This window comes from Sturnus vulgaris, chromosome 2 (assembly GCF_052056855.1).
Source record: "Sturnus vulgaris isolate bStuVul1 chromosome 2, bStuVul1.hap1, whole genome shotgun sequence".
NCBI lineage: Eukaryota > Metazoa > Chordata > Aves > Passeriformes > Sturnidae > Sturnus > Sturnus vulgaris.
In genome coordinates, this window is record NC_142244.1 from 101,421,147 (window position 1) to 101,438,297 (window position 17,151).

At 36.1% G+C, this 17,151-nt stretch overlaps 1 protein-coding gene across 4 annotated transcripts in view; it reads left to right on the forward strand.

The window, feature by feature from the left end:
- OFD1 (OFD1 centriole and centriolar satellite protein) overlaps positions 1-17,151 on the forward strand; it is a 29,500-nt gene that overhangs the window by 3,031 nt on the left and 9,318 nt on the right. For all 4 annotated transcript variants that reach the window (XM_014875814.2, XM_088160204.1, XM_088160202.1 and 1 more), the window contains exons 4-17: positions 109-177; positions 263-290; positions 1,083-1,190; positions 1,867-2,003; positions 4,031-4,204; positions 6,116-6,222; positions 7,083-7,202; positions 9,492-9,565; positions 10,215-10,306; positions 10,451-10,640; positions 11,295-11,425; positions 11,794-11,905; positions 13,372-13,965; positions 16,156-16,288. In XM_014875814.2, coding sequence (XP_014731300.2) covers positions 109-177; positions 263-290; positions 1,083-1,190; positions 1,867-2,003; positions 4,031-4,204; positions 6,116-6,222; positions 7,083-7,202; positions 9,492-9,565; positions 10,215-10,306; positions 10,451-10,640; positions 11,295-11,425; positions 11,794-11,905; positions 13,372-13,965; positions 16,156-16,288 — 2,069 coding nt within the window. The remainder of the gene's footprint in view (positions 1-108; positions 178-262; positions 291-1,082; positions 1,191-1,866; positions 2,004-4,030; positions 4,205-6,115; positions 6,223-7,082; positions 7,203-9,491; positions 9,566-10,214; positions 10,307-10,450; positions 10,641-11,294; positions 11,426-11,793; positions 11,906-13,371; positions 13,966-16,155; positions 16,289-17,151) is intronic.

Genomic DNA, 17,151 nt, shown 5'->3' on the forward strand with positions numbered 1-17,151 from the left:
ACTTTCACAAATAGAAAACATTTACAACTGTAAAATAGTGCCATTTGTGTACTTGAAATTATTTTAAATTAATTAACCTTTTCCAACTGATCTTTCTTTTCCCCAAAGCTGTGGACTGTGCAAGATCTTCTTCAATTAATGAGGATCAGTCCAAAATCCAGTCTTTACAAATCACTGGTAAAGTTACTTTGATTTTGAAAATAAGCTTAAATTACAGTGGAGATGAAAATAGATGGGCTAAAACTTCTTTTCTTTCTTACAGACTTCAGGAACTCGGAAGGAAAATAAAGGTACAAAATGTTTGCATGTGATGCAGACAAGATAATTGTGTTAGCTTCATTTTTATTAAAATGTGAGCAATAAAAAATCAGATTTCTTGAGTGTCTGTTGGTATGGAGTAATATGGATTTAGTCGGATTTTGAAACTTGCAGTACACCAGGATGATGAATGTTATATTTCAGGATTATCCAACTCGTATTTATAATGTGGATTAACTGTTCACATTCACTTACAAAATAAATGACTTGTACATTAGAAATATGAGAAAATCTGTAATCAGGTATTAAATATAATGCTCTTTGGAGGCTTTTCATACTAACTTTGGAAAACTCAGGTTTTGGGTTGTCGTTATAACACTGTATTAGCTTGCAGAATGTACTTCAAAAGCTAGTTACAGATTTAATTGACTTTCCATTGTATTCTATAAGAAATAATTCTTATATCTGCATGATGAAACCTAGCTATACTGTATAACCTAAAGAAGCTTGATCTTCAAAAACCCGTGTTGCCTAAAGGCTTTATAATTTAGTACTAATAATCTTCACTCTTAACTCACCTTGGGAGTCAAGACACATGGATGGAAGGAAAAGCTGTGAAAGGGCGGCTTTTGCTGACTGGATGGACTGGATTATGCTTGCAATAAAACCATAATTGTTTACTAGTATAGATTTTTACTGAAATACTTGTTCTTTCTGTAAATCGAATAGGTTTTCTTGTACATTGAAAATTGCTTTGTTAAATACAGGCTCAAATTCCATTTTGGTGTGAAATCACAACTAACTAATCTATTGGATCTTGCTAGGTTTCCTTATGCAAATTTTAATTGGACTTACAGAACATCATCTAAACAGGGAGACTCACAACACAGAAACTCAGACTACTTCAGTGCCTTCTTACAGGGAGTCCCTTGGTAAGTGCAACCTGTGCAAGCAAGTCTCCCCAGATATTTTCATACTGGTAGATGGTATGGCTTTTTATATATTGTATGAATGGTTTTGTTACTTACTCAAATGCAACCTGAAGTTGGAATGAGTAAAGTTCATGTCTGTCACTACAACATGGAATTTCTAAATTTTCTTAAAATAAGGCAAAATCAAGGAAGGATTTTTTTCTTTTTTTTTAGTCACTCGTGTTTTCTTAGGCATTTAGCTAAGACCTATGACAAATGGACTGTAAATGTTATATGCTGAAATGTATCCTGGAGAGCAGAACTGTAAATGTGTGCCCTCTTTCTGTGGGAGAGTTAGGCATACATTGGGAGTTCTCGAATCTATAATATGCATGCTGTTATTAATATATGAATACAAAAAAAGGTAAAAGTTGCATACAAAAGGAAATTCTTGTCCACCCATGGTAAAGAGGATGAATGACTATATAATACCACAAATAGTGCCTGAAGAACCAAGTGCCTCCTCCTAGGTATATATTATGTTTATAAGAATATATAAAGCAAGTAAATGGCATTTCTGTACTCCCTCTGCTTATATGCCACACAAGTCTTTTTAGGATAGTCCCTAGGATAGTCTTTGGTGAGATAACTGCAGTGAGTCCTTTTAAATTGTGATGAATGTGTTGCGTTTTTGTAGCTGAGAAGCTTCAGCTGATTGACGAACAGTTTGCAGACTCCTACCCTCAGCATCAGAAATATGAATCTTTAGAAGTAAAACTTAATGAATATAGAAAAGAGATAGAGAAGCAGCTTCAAGAAGAAATGCATCAAAAGGTATAACTCTGGTTTATGAATTTGAGGGAGACATTGGTTAATTTTGACTTTACACGTTGCAGACTTTTAATACTTAGGGTAAATTGAAAAAAAAAAAAAGATCTAATACTTAGTTACAACAAGCACAGAAGGCTAAATTAATCCAATATCTCTTGTTAATTTGATGATAAAATGTGTATATTTGTCATCCCCCTTTTTTGTTAAATGTACACAGAATGTTAAGCTTTTTATTCGAATGTTAATTTGTAACACAACATTTACTTACTGTGGTTGTCTAAAATGTGGTAAATCTTATCTACTATTTGATTATTTTGTTTTATGGAGAAATGTTTACTCTATACCACAATTTTAATTTTCCTTCCCAATAAAGATTTAGATGCTTGAATTTCAATATGGTGCATAGCAACTGAGAAGTTGGAATTGCTGTTGTGTTGCTTGACAAATAATTGATTTTTAATACTGATGAGAATTTGCATTCTATTTCAAAGCATTGCATAGAAACTCTAAAGTCATAACAGACGGTATTATGAATAATTTCTGATTTTTTTCTTCCTATAATTGAAGACAACTCTTCTAGAGAATTTTGCATCATTTTGGAAATAAGATTAGAATTTTGTCCCTTAATCCTTTGATAATCCTTCTGTCTGAAAAATGGAGCAAAGGGAATATATGGCATTTCAGTCAAATACATCTTTTTTCTTTTCCATAAATTTCTGTCAAGATCATCAGTTTATTTGGATAGAAAAATCAACTACATTTCATTTCAATATATTTTTCTTTCATTTCTGTCAAGATTAATCGTTCATTGGGATATAAAAATGATAATCTAATAATCAGAATTCTTCCACATACTTTTAAAGGCACTCAGTGTAGTCATCATTTATTTAGACAAGTAGAAAGATGGAGAGTTAAATCTCTCTTTTACCTTCATTTAGTCTTTATTCCCCAGCTATCTTTTTTAGTATGTAAAGCATGTTAATTTGGTTGTTGTTAAATTTATATCACTTTAAGCAAACCAGTTGTAACAAAGGGGATCTTAACCAAATGTAAATCTCTTCTAAATTCAATTAGCTTTATATGAATTCCTTAGCAACGTGGTGTGAATTACTGTAAGATATTTCTAATCAAATTTGTGTATATACAAGTGATGCTGTACTGTCTCACTATTTCTTTAATTTTTCACAAAATTTATGTCCACAGACTTGAATTCCTCGATCAGACATTCCTACTGTGCTTTTTCCATTCTTAAATCTTTTCTCACAGTTTTCTGTCATTCTCTTTTGATTCTTTTGCTCAGTTTTTCTTCACAATTTATGTCCTGTGTGCTTGTTTTCCATTTTCTTCCAAATTTTTATTGTAACTCTTTATAACCCCATTTGCTCTCACATATACTGTCCTTCACACACTGTGTTCCCATGATTCTTCTGTGCAGTTGCAAGATTTGTGCTTTCCTGTTTGTGTGCATTTACTTTTTTCCAGTTGTGCTTAGAAGTCAGTGAATCGGGATTTCTCTTTCTGTAACCCTCTTTAGATGAAGTTATGTGTTCTGCATTTTTTTTTTCATTTCTGGCACTTCTTTTTATGTCTAGGTGAATTTCTGTGGTTTTGTAGCAATTCAGGATGTGGGTCTTTTTCTGCCAATTCTTGAACTACTAGTCAAAAGTGGTTCTTTGGGAAAGGGACAAGTGTCAGAGGAGGAGTAAAAGACTGTGACCATTCCTTAATTCCAAGCAGAGTATTATTCCTGCAGTGCAATTGTTCTTCATAGGGTCCTGTTCTGCTCTTGTCTAAAGCTGATAGTTTTGTGTAAGATCTGCTTTGGGATGCCAAATAAACACGTGAAAACGTGTCAGATGTTTAGGTAGTATGTGCTGCTAACATACTTCTATAATGGTCATTAATTATAGTCAATTTATCATTTTCTAAGAAGAATTTCAAGGTGAAATTTTGTATTGTCTTAGGAGGAATTGTCTTTTTTGATTTGAAGATGGCCCTATTTAACCCTCCCTTCCTCCTTTATATAAAAGCTTGAACATTTTAAAGAAGTTGAAATAGCAAAGATTAAAATGGAGGAGAAAGTGCAGACCCAGAAAGAAATCTCTGAGCTACGCCATGAGTTAGAGAAGATGCATCAAGCAAAGTCTGAAGCCTTGATTTCTCGTGAAAAGAATGCTATTGAGAGGCTTCAAAAGCAACAAGAGGTAAAATTCCAAGTATTTTTTTCCCTAATCTATTGCAGAATGATTCAGTGCGTTGGTTAGACTGTTCTTTTATCTTTGGGAGATTTACCTTCAGATCTTACTTGGCATATTAGGGAAAACTTAGAATTCACATTTGTACTTATAAATAGGGGAATGCATTTAACAACTGCAAGAATGAGTGTGGATAAACACCTAAGTAGAAATCGCTGTAAAAGGAACAGTTCTGCAAGCTGGGATCTAAATGTAATAAATACTTCTAAATATGTTTTAATAATTTTGCTGAATTCAGATCACTGATTTTTTTTTTTCCCATAAAAAGTTGAATATAGCTTTTAGTTACACTCTTAAGTTCTTTTAGCTGCTCGGAAGACTTTAATCTAAATGGAATAAATAGCTTGTATGGTACAGATATGCTGTTTCTGTTTGGTTTTGTATATTGAATGTTATTAATAACCACTGTCGTTACTGTAAGCTAGCATCTCATTTCATTTTTTTGAACATTTTTGTATTAATGAGTTACTCCTCTGGGCTGTTAACTCTTGGTGTTTTGCCAGGGTAGTAACTGTTTGTACAGTATGCAATAATTTGTGTGTAGTTCTCAACTGCTTATCCCAATCTCAGGCTGTTGCTTCTAAGTTTTTGTTTGCTCTTCTGTTGCCTGTTTGCTTTGCCACCTCCCTGCTATCTGCAGTAGACCTTTATATCCAAATAATAGTCATCCACAAATGCTAACTGTATTTTTGCTTTGGTGTGGTGGTTTTATGGTTTGTCTTGTTTTTTTCCCTGAGGACATGTGGTATTGGTTAACAAAGCAGTTGTGCAGATCTCTATATAAATTGCTATAATATTAAACATTTTATCACCATGCCATGAATTTATTTCATGGTCATGTACTTTGTAGCTGACAAGAAAACTACGTATGTTATGCTATCAGTCTTCTTCTGTGGGCATGAAATTAATTCAGTAATAAAAAAAAAACCCTACCAATGACTAGATCAACATATCTGTCAAGTATTGTGTATAAATATTTGATTTCTCTTGTCAGCTTCTGCGTTCACTGAGAACTTTATGCTTCATTTACCTGGGGATTCTTTTAACAGACTTCAGGTATATTTACATTAAAGATGTCAGGTCATGTACCCCTTCACTATGATGACTTTATGTCCAGGAAATGTGGCTTGAGAAACTGCTCTACTTTTTGTACCAGGAACAGCAGCTGAATCTGTCAGTGCTGTCAAATGCACATGGTTTTCAAAGTTGATATAAAGATCCATATGGCAAAACCATAATTTTCTTCTTAGACTTTTTTTTTGAGAGAAATAATGTCCTTTATGCTTAAAGGCAAAAAAAGCTATTTTTATTAATAAGAAGAGATGTGGGTTTTGGTGTTAATATGTTCATCACTTGGAGAATACCTTTTACAATTTTTTATGAGTTCTGTAAATTAAAGTGCAAAATCTGAAAGAGTTTCTTGGTTTACTCAGTTTCAGTTTTAAGTCGTTTTACCACTGGTGGGTTTTGGTGTTTGTTACTTCAACTACGTTTTTGTGAAGAACGTACAAAACTAGTTTATTAAAAAAAGTCAAGTGTTTGAATATGTTTATTCTGCAATTAAAAAAAAAAAATTCCTTTCACTTGAGTTTTAATCAGTGCTATTTCTTAAAGGAAGAGTGTTTCTGGGTAGGCAGGAGTGATTCCATCTAAAACATTTTTATTGTGAATGAAAGTAGGAAGGGAATTTTAAAAAGATACTTAAAATTTATTCCAGATGTTATTTCATATAATGACTATATAAATAGTATTTATGGGAGTAGGATCAGTCAGTTCCTGAAGAAGATCCTTTTGAGTGTGTTAAACAGTAAATGAAGTTGTACAGTCAAGTAAAACTAAAGATAATATTTTGTGATTCAGATAGAAGCAAGGGAAGTGTACGCTCAGAGACAAAGTCTATTGAAAGATATTGAAGCCATAAGGACCAGGGAGGCAGAACTGAAGCAAAGGATGGAGGCATTTGAAATGTAAGTTGCTGAAGGATATGTACAATGCTAAATGATAATTCTGCAAAACTTGCCTCAAGGTGTTTCAGCTTTGTGATGTTGAAATAGGTTATATATCCCAGAAGTTTTGGTTTACATTTTGAGCAGTATTGTATACTGCTATTAGCAGGGATACCCCATACAAAAAGATGTTTCTATTTTTTTCTATTCAGCCTCATCCAACCAAAACAGTTCAGCATTGCTTTGCAGGCGCAGAATCAGATGTTTACTTTCAAGTGCTTAAATTAAAAAAAACTAACACCCAAACAACACAGTATGTAACCCTAACACTCGTGAGTGCACATGAATATTTTGCTCATTAGTCCTGTGTTTTGGGGTTGTTTTTATTTTATTATTTGTCCCTAATAAAATCTATTTTTTTAGTTAAATAAAAAAGTAACTAATCCATTTTTGGTCAAACTTTCAGTACTACTTAATGTTGTTACTTTGTCATCTGTTTTTCATAGCAAAATTAGTATCTTGCTAACAAGAACTTGGAGTTTTTATCAACCCAGCAGAGGGTGCTGATAGTATAGCATGCTCAGCACTCTTTCCTCTAAAGTGTTTCTAGTGTGGGAAACTGAGCCAGGGTTAACCCGGGATAGCTGCATAATTGATTGGTACTGAATTTTAAATGGGGCAATTTAGTTTGTGTCGCATCTCCATGTTCTTAATGAACTACAGTGACAGAGTCTGATGATGATTTCAAATTGCTGCAGTATTCCAAACAAGCACGTTGCCCTTGTATGTCTATAAATGTTATTGTGAAAAAGAAACAAACCCCCAGACTAATACTTTGACTTTATAACTGGTCATTGTCTGTATATTTCTGGATATTTCAGCACCCAGAAAGTTCAGGAGGAGAAAAATAAAGCTATAGAAGATGCACTTCGGCGTCGTGAGGTTGCTGTGAAGAACATAGAGGAGACGTATGACCAAAAGCTGAAGACAGAGCTCTTAAAGTAATTTTTTTTGTCTCTAATAGGACACATAATATTTCCTATGAAAACAGAATAATAAATTCTATAGGATTTATTTTGAAAAGCATAGCAAAGCACTTAAGTTTTTCTTTTAGTCAGATTGAATCTTTTACTGCTTGGCTATTTGCTAGTAAGTTTGCTATAGAAAATAATTCCCTTTTGGTTATAGGTTGTATTATTGCTGTAGTTTAAATTCTATGTCGATATCTGGAAAAGAGACGTTAGCTTGTATGTTTAGAAAAGAGGATCTGAAGCAGTATTAGTTACTTCCTTTGACCACAGTTAAAGGAACTGATCATTTTATGAATGTAGAAGAGGCATGAAGAGGAAATCAGCATTAAAGAGATGATGCAAGTGTCTTGGAAAAGGAGTGAGAGACATACTAGTCCATTGTACAGACAGACTGGCTCTTACCTTCACTCTTTCCCATTTTTGAAGAGGGATTCTGTGATATAGATCTCCTTCTTATTGGTTACCTTCTGCTTGAGCTTGGTCTTAAGGAATTGGCAGTCACCTGTGACTTCTTTTGGGGTATTGCAGTAGGCAAATCCTAACTTTGCTATTGTACTTCCTTGTAGTACCATGGTCACTGGAAGGATTCCTTGATACCACAAATGATGGTTCCTTGATGTTGTGAACCTCAGTGAGGCAGTTAAAGGAAGTGACTGATGTATCACTACTTTTTATTGCAAGCCAGTGAGCAGTATTATCTGTGGTTTTAGGTCTTTAAATTAAAGAGCAGAGATGTTGATAGTAGGTTTTGGTAAAAATAATGCCTCAGCATTTGATGGTTTTGTTAGGGGACAGTGAAATGCAACTACTTGACTCACCTTACAGCTAGTTACAAATAGTGATTGCAAAGTCCTTTCAGTACATGAGGAGAAGCAAAGCATTTTAAGGATAAACTGCTGCTTGGCTTATTTTATCAACATACAAAAAATTTTAAGGCATGCTGCAGGTGCTCAGGAAGATCCATGTCCTTTTGTCCCAAATCATTGATGAAAACTATTAAAGAACTACTGTTTATTATACAGAAGTAGTGATGCTTGCTAGCAAATAAATCTTTTTTATTTTTGCAGTAAACATTAAATGCCATATTTGGGAGAAGGATCTGAGTGGTCTGGACCATTTGCAGAAATGTAGGAGGATGGATTTGGCTATATCTGAAGCCATTTATAATTATGTCCCAGTCGTGTAGAATGCTGAGTTTTCTTAGCTCCTGTAAATTCCATTTCAGTGCAATGTAACTGCTGGATAACTCCTGGGCTATGAATAATGGTGTACCTGGACAGTGCTCAGTGACTGGGGTGTGCAGGGAACCCTGGGGCCAGTTCTGGGGCCCTTACTGTCCAACACCTTCATCTGGATATGGGCACAGGGCATCCTCAGCTTTGAACATGAGGCTTAATTAAGAGGAATCATTTCCACAACGAATGGCAGAGTTTCAGTTGAGGCAGATTTTGACAAGGTTGGGAATCGTGCCAGTGCAAATCTTAGGAATTTTAACAAGGAAAACTGCAAAGCTCAGTGCTCGGGGCAGAATAGCCCTGTGAGGTTGTATAAATGGGGAAAAGGAGTTGACTGAGGAGCTGCATTTCTGAAGAGGAGGTGGATAAATTACAATGAATGCCAGGTTGATTATGAGCCAGCAGCAAGCTCTGACAAATAAGGCAAAACAGCATGATGGGTAAGATTAGAAGCAGCATGGCCATCAGAGTGGGGGAACTTACTGTCTCTTGAAAGGTACTGTGGAAGGCTGTGCTGGGAATACCATGCCCAGGTTTGGACTCCCCAGTTCAGAAAAGTCATGAAGAAACTGGAAAGGACTTGGTAAAGTCTGTCAGGATAGTCCATTTGAGTTGGACTCTCAAATGTGACCTCTGAGTTTGTATTGCAGGGGCTGGAGGTTGTGGCTTGGGAGATTTAGCTTGGACATAAGGAAAAAATCTACTGGGAGAGTAGTGCAGCACTGGTACAGATCATCCAGGAGGATGGTAAATATATGTCCTTTGAGGTTTTCAAGACTTGGCTAGGAAGAGCCACATGTGCACTGCCATACAGGTTTTAACAGTTTGGCTTTTTGAGGAGGTAGTTGAATGAGATGATTGGCAGGGCCCTTTCCAACCATTTTGGTGGCTCTGTGATAGTTAATTTTGTCAATAAATAATTGTGTGATTATAGTTTAGCTTGGGAAAGAATGGAATTGACAAAAATGCCTGTGCATGTGTGCCCACACATCCTTTGGGAATCCATAATTCTTTTTGTTTCTAGGTATCAGCTTGAATTAAAAGAAGAATACATAGCCAGAACCAATAAAGTTACTGAAGATGAGAAAAAAAATAAAGGTAACCATCTGTCTGAGATTGATGAAGTATCTGTTTATCTCTAGGGCTTTTACTGTCATATGCCAAACCACGACTGTTACTGACCAGTCCTAGTGTTCAGTGGTATGAGGGACATCATCAGAGCCATCAGAATAGGTGACAGTTCAGAAGCTCATTGCTGTTCAAAATGCACTGGGAATCATGAACTGCTGCTTTGTGCAGAGGCTGCAAAGCATTCCTGGTGTTTCAGTGTCCTGTTTCCCTCGGAAGTCCTGCTGGCTCATTCAGGCTTTAACTGAGCTCTGGTGCTGTAGCCTGGCACAGTTGCCAGTTTCTACATTTATTGTGCACAAGATGTTTAATTGGAGCTTGTGGAAGAGAGTCGGAACAGATAATAGGGTTAGACTTTTATGTTAGGGACGTGTAAAAAATGATGTATCACAGGCATATGAATTTGATTTACTTAATTCAAAATGTGTATATGCATATGTATACGTTTGTATATACAACATGATTTACTTAATTTTGAAGGCGTGTGTATGACATTCAGTCATTTTTATGTCTTAGATTGAATTTTGGGCTTAGCAGCTTAGAACTGTTTTCTGCTGATACAGTTTTTTAGTGTATTACTCTACTAATTTTAATTCAGCATTTGTAATCCTCCCTGCAGAGAAAGCTATGCTTTTGCAAGAAGAAGCCGTTGCTGTTAATTCAAAAAAGGAGGAACTCAAGCAAGCTGTATCACGCACCAAAGAGCTTGAGGTAATTGTAACTATGAATTTAAAGAAGCCTGTGTTCTAATGGGTGCAGTTGAGGTATGTTAGAAATAAAAAAGAAAATGTGAAATAAAAATAATTGTTAAGAAGTAAAGCGATTCATAAGCTTCTAACTGTTCTTTATCTGCAGCTGGATCTGGAGTCAGTGAAGGCCCAGGTTCTGTTGGTAAATAAACAGAATCAGTTGTTGACAGAAAAACTGAAAGAGGTATCAGACTACCCTTTGCTGAAGGAGGAAAAATTGGAGCTCCAAGTGCAGAATAAACTACTTAGGCAACAGTTGGATGAAACTCGGAGTGAGAACCAGCATCTTCGAGACAGTCAGTGTGAATGATTTAGTTATTTTCTTCTTTATGTTTCTCTACAAGTATTTGTTTAGAAGTAAATTTTCATTAAAATGCTTTCTTTGTATTATGTTTGCTGGTAGTTTGCATGAAGCCCAAGCTAGTGTTTGTGTATAATTGAGCAGTTCTTGACATAAGTTTATTTTCTTTTATATGCCTATATGGGAGAAATCCTGAATTAAATAGTAGCTGTAATATGGAAAGATATCAGGATATCCCTTTCACCCTCTGAAAAAAGCAGTGCAATATTTCGAACCATAGCATTAGTATGGTTAATAATGGCAAAAGTACATTGCATTATTATTTGTTTACCTGACTACGGTAATAAATACAAAGTATTTTTAATGTGCATTTCAGATTACAGGAGAGTAGAGATGTGTGTGCAGTTACAAGTGAGGATATGTATTTTTCTTCCAGTGTAGGACAGTCTGAGTCTAGGTCTTAAAGGATTACACCAACGAAGATTTTGGTCCTTGTAAAAGGAAGAAGAAAAATACCCCCAAGTACTTTATTCAGACAAAGTCTTGTTCCTAAAATCAAATTAGCTGTACATGTTCATGGGGTAACATGTAGAAAAGTGCACACTTGTTACTCTTTTTCTGAATGTCTGGTGTTTGCCTTTTGGGGTAGAGCTGTCCCAGCCCTCGGCAGAATACTTGGCCTGCCAAGTGGAGCTGAGGAGAGTGGAGCATTCTAAGAAGCTGGTTCTGGATGAATTTGAAAGTCATAAGCAGATGTTGGAAAAACAGCTACAAAGTGAGGTAAATTATTATTTCTAAATGATTTTAATCTTATCTTCCTGTCATCTCTTTCACAATTACCCATCTGCCTGTGCAGGTCATTTGGCGTGCAGTTACAAGGATTGTTTGTACTGTGCTTATTTTTATGTAAACAACTCTAATGAAAACAAAACATCACCACACCAAAAAACTACCAAAAAATAAAACCAACCCAACATAACTAAGTCTTACTGAGTCACCAAATTGTCAGTGCCAAGTTTCAATAGGATACTATGTGTATATGGTCTGACTGGACCTGAAAAATATTTAGAAACCAGTATTCAGCCAGTTGAGATTATTCTTATTGTTTGAATTACACTGGTTTTTGTTGTTCTCTTAATTTCCTATAGATTGAGCGTTGTGCCCAGTTAAAGGCCCAGCTGTTAGACTCTGAAGCTACTGTCAGGAAGTTAAATATGCAGGTTGAAGAACTGAAACTGCAAGTGAAACAAACACAGGCAGGTTTGTATCTTACACCAGAGCAGTCATTTATGATGAAAAAGTGTAAGAAGTTCCAGAGGCTTAAAAAAACTGCAGTTGTGTAAAACTAACACATCACCAGGGAGTAGATTTTAAAGTTTAAAATCAAAATCTATTTAAAACCCATTTTAAAAAGGAGACTCATTGCAACCTTCTTTCATAAAACAAACATGTAGGAGGAAGGAAGATATTCCTTCCTGAGCATTTGCATATTTTTATTGTCTGTTTTTCCTCAATATAAGGGCATTAATGTTTGCTGGTAACATCAACAACATTTTCCAGCAGGAAACTTGTGTTTTAATGTGTTTTGATTCTTGAATGTTTATAACAAAAATAATCAATTTGAAATTTTATTTTGTACCTCAGAAACTTAAGTCTGACTCTTACACAGATTTAGTCAAGTCTAATAACTTTTGCCTAACTTATGCTTAGCTTATCTCATATGGGCATTAGAAACAGGGGCATTTACATAAAGCAATTCAGTCTGCTGAAGAAATGTACTTTTAAAGATGCCCGTCTGTCAAATTGCTAATATCAAGTATTATAAATAAAAGGGTTGGTATATATATGTAATGTAAAAATATGGAATTCAATTCTGCAATGATTATACATTACATACAACATGCTTTGCCTCATAGTTCAGTATATGCAATATTTTATGGTTTATGCTATTCACTAGACTGATACGTACATTTATGGTACACGTATCGGTACCATTTGGAATTGGGAATTTATTATATGAAAATAGCAAATACATATTTTAATTAAATTACTTAAAGTACTGTAGGAACTTTTATTTTACATCAGAGTTAATGAAGTCATTGAAGAACCGTTTATGTAGATTAAAAACAAGGTGGTAAATTTGCTGAAAGATACAACCCTATAGATTGGTCTTTTGGACTTGTTGAAGCATGCAAGTGCAAGGAAGCAGGCTGCCCCAAAACATTCAATTTAACTGACAATTTTAGAGTACTTTTAATGAAAAAATAAAAAAATAACAAAACATTTTCTATGTGCTGTGTCAGTTTTCTCCAAAATTATTTTTTTATTTAAATAAAGGAAACTGTTGAGACTTGTGGCATGCTCTGTGTTCTTTAGGCTTCACCAGCATGAATAGATATAACCTGTCCAAAATGGTAATGTTTTCATGTTTATTTATTTACTTAAACGTAATTTAAAAAATAACATTGTAGAGCACATACTTAACGGTGGTTTTACACGGAAGAATGATATGTTTTTAAAATAGCAGTGGTAATTTGCAGCTCTGGAGCTGCATTGAAAATACATTTAAATCAATTTCATTAAACCATTAAATTCTCAAAATGTAAGCCAATTCCATGGTAGAATAATTTTAATGCAGTTGGAATTTAAATGCCGTGTTTTACTGGTTTTGCTTTGCTGTAGGTGTCTCTCTTTAGCGTCACTCTCTTTCTCTTGCCACCATTTAGCTCTGGAGAACGAGGTGTATCGGAACCCAAAGCCGTCGCTCGTCGACCGCTCCGTGCTGGATTTCCTCGGTGACAGGATGGTGCCCCACGACATTTACGTGGATGGCGCGTTCCCCAGGAGCCTGGTGCCGCTCGGCGCTGTGCCGGGGCCTGGCAGCCGCCGGCAGCTGCAGCCTCGCAGCGATTCCCCGGACTCGGACCTGGAGTGCATCGCGCAGGCCCGCGCCAGGGTCAAGGAGCTGGAAAAGGAGGCTGAGTACTTGGATGAAGCCTACAGGAGTTACCAACACAGAGTCATGCTGAATGCGGCTGCAAGCAGAACACCGAGGAAGATGCAGCCTCCTTTAATTCTGCAGGGTCCTCTTAGTAGACACCCTTTGGCTACCCAGCAGGAACTGCTAGAGGATAATCCCAGCTCCCCACATTCCCCTCTGAGCAGTCCAAGAGGTGAGGAACACATCAAAAGAACTGAGCAGGCCGATATCTTTAAAACTCCCGTAACATCGCCACACAGAGGAGCATCTCCTAGGCGCCTTTCTTCTACTCCCATTTCCAAACCAAAGAGAGACCTCAGTAACAAGAAAATTTCAGATGGTAAGTCACAATTGATAATGGGGTGCAGTAATGGGCTTTACTTACTGTTCCTCTTGTGCTCTGGGAACAGAAAGATTTAGCAGTGTTAGTCGTTCACTTGTTACTTGCTAAGATGCAGGAGGAATCAGGAGATGTGAATTTGCAGGAGACAGAATGTACCAGCTGCTTGGAGTATTGCTTCTTCCTGGAAACAAGGACTGGAGAAGTATGTGAGGAAAGCTCTACAGAGCTTCCAAGAGAACACTACACCACATAAATCCCTACAGGTGTAACCTTAAGATATACAGAGTTTCATATGAAACTTGCTATTAAGTATAACTACTTTACAACGTCAGTGCTAGTTTCTTAACCCTCCTATATTTCGAACCTTTTATTTAACTGTTGTAGTTAATAGTGTGTGGCAGAAGATGTCTTTGGCTTCTCTTAAATTGAGCTTTCCAGTCTGAAAGGTCCAGATTTCCTTTTGTTTGTTCTTTTTGTTGAGACATCTTTATAAAATACTCCTGAGCAATTGTAAGGAGGAAGGATTTAGTGTTTGAAAAGTTTTAATTTGCTATTAATATTACAGTTTTTAATAATTAATTAGTCTGGTTTTTTTTTTTAAGAACAGTACTCAGAAAAGCAAGCAAAAAACAAATAAAATTTTTAAAAGTCTATTGTTTTAAATCTGCAGTCCATCTGCTTCTTGAGTGATGCAATTTTTTTTACCCTGGCTCGAAGTGGATTTAATAGGATGAAAAAAAGAGACTGTAACAAAGAAAAAGATAATGATCAGCTTCTCCATGAAGGAAGGTTAAATACAAGGGCAGCTTAGTTTGGAAGAAAGAAAGCTGAGATATGCTGTGGGAAATCTGGAAAACAACGGGCAATGTGAAAAAGTTAAAAAGGGATCAGTTGATTACTGTTTCACAGACCCCAGAATCCCGTGACATTGAAAGGAATTAAAATTAAATACTTTTTCATACCATGAGTAAGTTGTGGAACTGTGGGAACAAGTATAGATGCAGGAATAAAACTTCTCTGTCAGGAGTATTGATTGGAGAAAGATTGGGGTGGATGTTGCCAGAAGTAAGATGTAAGTATTCTCCTTTCTCAGTTTTAGTTTAGTTTTATTTGGTAATGGGCACTGTTAGAAACAGGTTAGAAACACTGATTTATTGTGGCTGTCCCTGTGTTTCTGCATGTAGAGCATCATACTCTGTTGCCAAAGACATCTTTAAGACTTGAACTTCCAAAGCAATCTTTCATGTTCTCTCTGTCAGCTTCTGTATAAAGTACCCACAGACTATTTGTTTAGCACTGCACACAGATAAAATCTTTCATAATACTAGGGTTTTGTTGAAAAGTTAGGAAATGTTAAAACTATAGTTGTGTGCATCACCTGAACAATCCTTCCTGTCTTTGTACTTTTCAGTAGCTAGTTATAGGATGGCAGATCTCTTTTTTTCCATTGGATCTGTTCTTTGCTTAATGCACAAAACTGGCTGGGTCTGGAGAGGGGTAAGAATTGAAAAACAAAGGAGTGCATTAGCTGACCCAGGAGTTACAGAAATGGAGTGGAGGAAACCAGGCTGGGTGATGGGATACTAAGGTTAGCTTCGGTGCTACCTGTGCTTTTAGTGGGATATGTCAGCTCCCACTGAGACTGCTTCCCCACTGAGATGCCACTTTGCTTTCATGAGTCTTCTGAGGAGTGCATTTATACCGGTGTATAGATATTATTCTTTTCTGCTAGAGATGGCTGAAGCACCATCGCTGGCTTTGCTAGAAAACTCGTAAGTTGTTCTGGAAGCTTCTGGGAGCTTTTTGGTGCTGTTGGAAATACTAGTCTGACAACTAAGGGTAAATTTAAATAGGTAGAAGATACCATGCATGTGAGATTTGTTTTTCCTTTTAAGTGAGGTTAAGTGCAGCTTGGGTTGTCAGCACCTGTCTCTGGAGAACGAAAGGAAGATGTCCTCCTCTAAAATACTTACAGTTGGCAGATCCAGCAGCTGTTTTACTGCATAATCTGCAAGTGGAAGGATTATGCAGTTTTTTCTTTTCCTTTAAATTAGCTCATGCATTTGACTGTTTTCCTTCTTAAGTCCATGCACAGTGAACCAGTAATGCATGTGTTGTACAAACAGCCTTGTCAGAGAAACAGTAGGATAAATAACTAATATGAATTGTGGGATTTTTATTCTGCAGACATCAAGAGCTCATCCCTTACCTCTTCACAGCGGAGTGTTGACCAGTTTCTTTCTCCTATTTCAAAGCCGTATTCACTTTCATCTTCTGAATCTGTTCCTTCCTCACCATCCAGTCATGGCCAGAAAATCAGGTAACATTGTTTACAAAGCAACATTTTTAACCTGCTTTTTAGAGAAACACTTATCTAATTGCTCAGGTGATAGCTGCTTTTACAAATCAAGCAAGCCATTGATTTTATAAGTGAAAACTTTTCTAAAGATAAATGAAGATTTCCATTTTAAATATCATGCCTCAAGTGGAACCTAGTTATTAAAAAGCCAAACACTTTGGTTTGCTCTGAGCAAAGCCATGTCTCTATTGTGTCTCTATTTTCACATCTGTGACCTGACTGATGAGCTTTTGCTAATTGAAGCATTTAAATTTCTGCTTCCTGTTTGAGAATTTAAATCAAGGCAATTGTACATTCTCACTTCATTCATTAACAAGCTGTAATGCGAAATTTATTACTTCTTTTCTCTCTCTGAAGAGCTTGTTCACGTGCCTGTTTTCAAAGTAGGATTGTTTAGTCTCCTTTTCTGTAAGATCTTTTTAAGGTAAATTAATAACTTGACAAAATTAGGCTGCATTAAAATGACTGGTCTCTTTATCTCCTATTTCCATGTCTGGAGTTCTGTTCTTAATGGCCACTGTTGCCTCCACTCTCCAAAACTAAGATTCCTGGATATGCGTCTTCAGAATCCACTCTAGGATTTAACTTTTAATCTTTTTTTTCATAAAAGAGACAACTGAATTGTCCTTAACCTGCCAGCCATCATTCCTGATTTGATGGCAGAAGAAGTACAGCCTGTGCTGGGTCAGCTCTAGCTGGCATTTGTTATTTTTTTCTTTCTTATTTTGTTGTTTCTTTCTTATTTTGTTGTTATCAAGGCCTCAACATACATTTAATGCAGAGAGGGTCTCCTGTCTGGTTAGAATTTTGGGAGAGCCTTTATG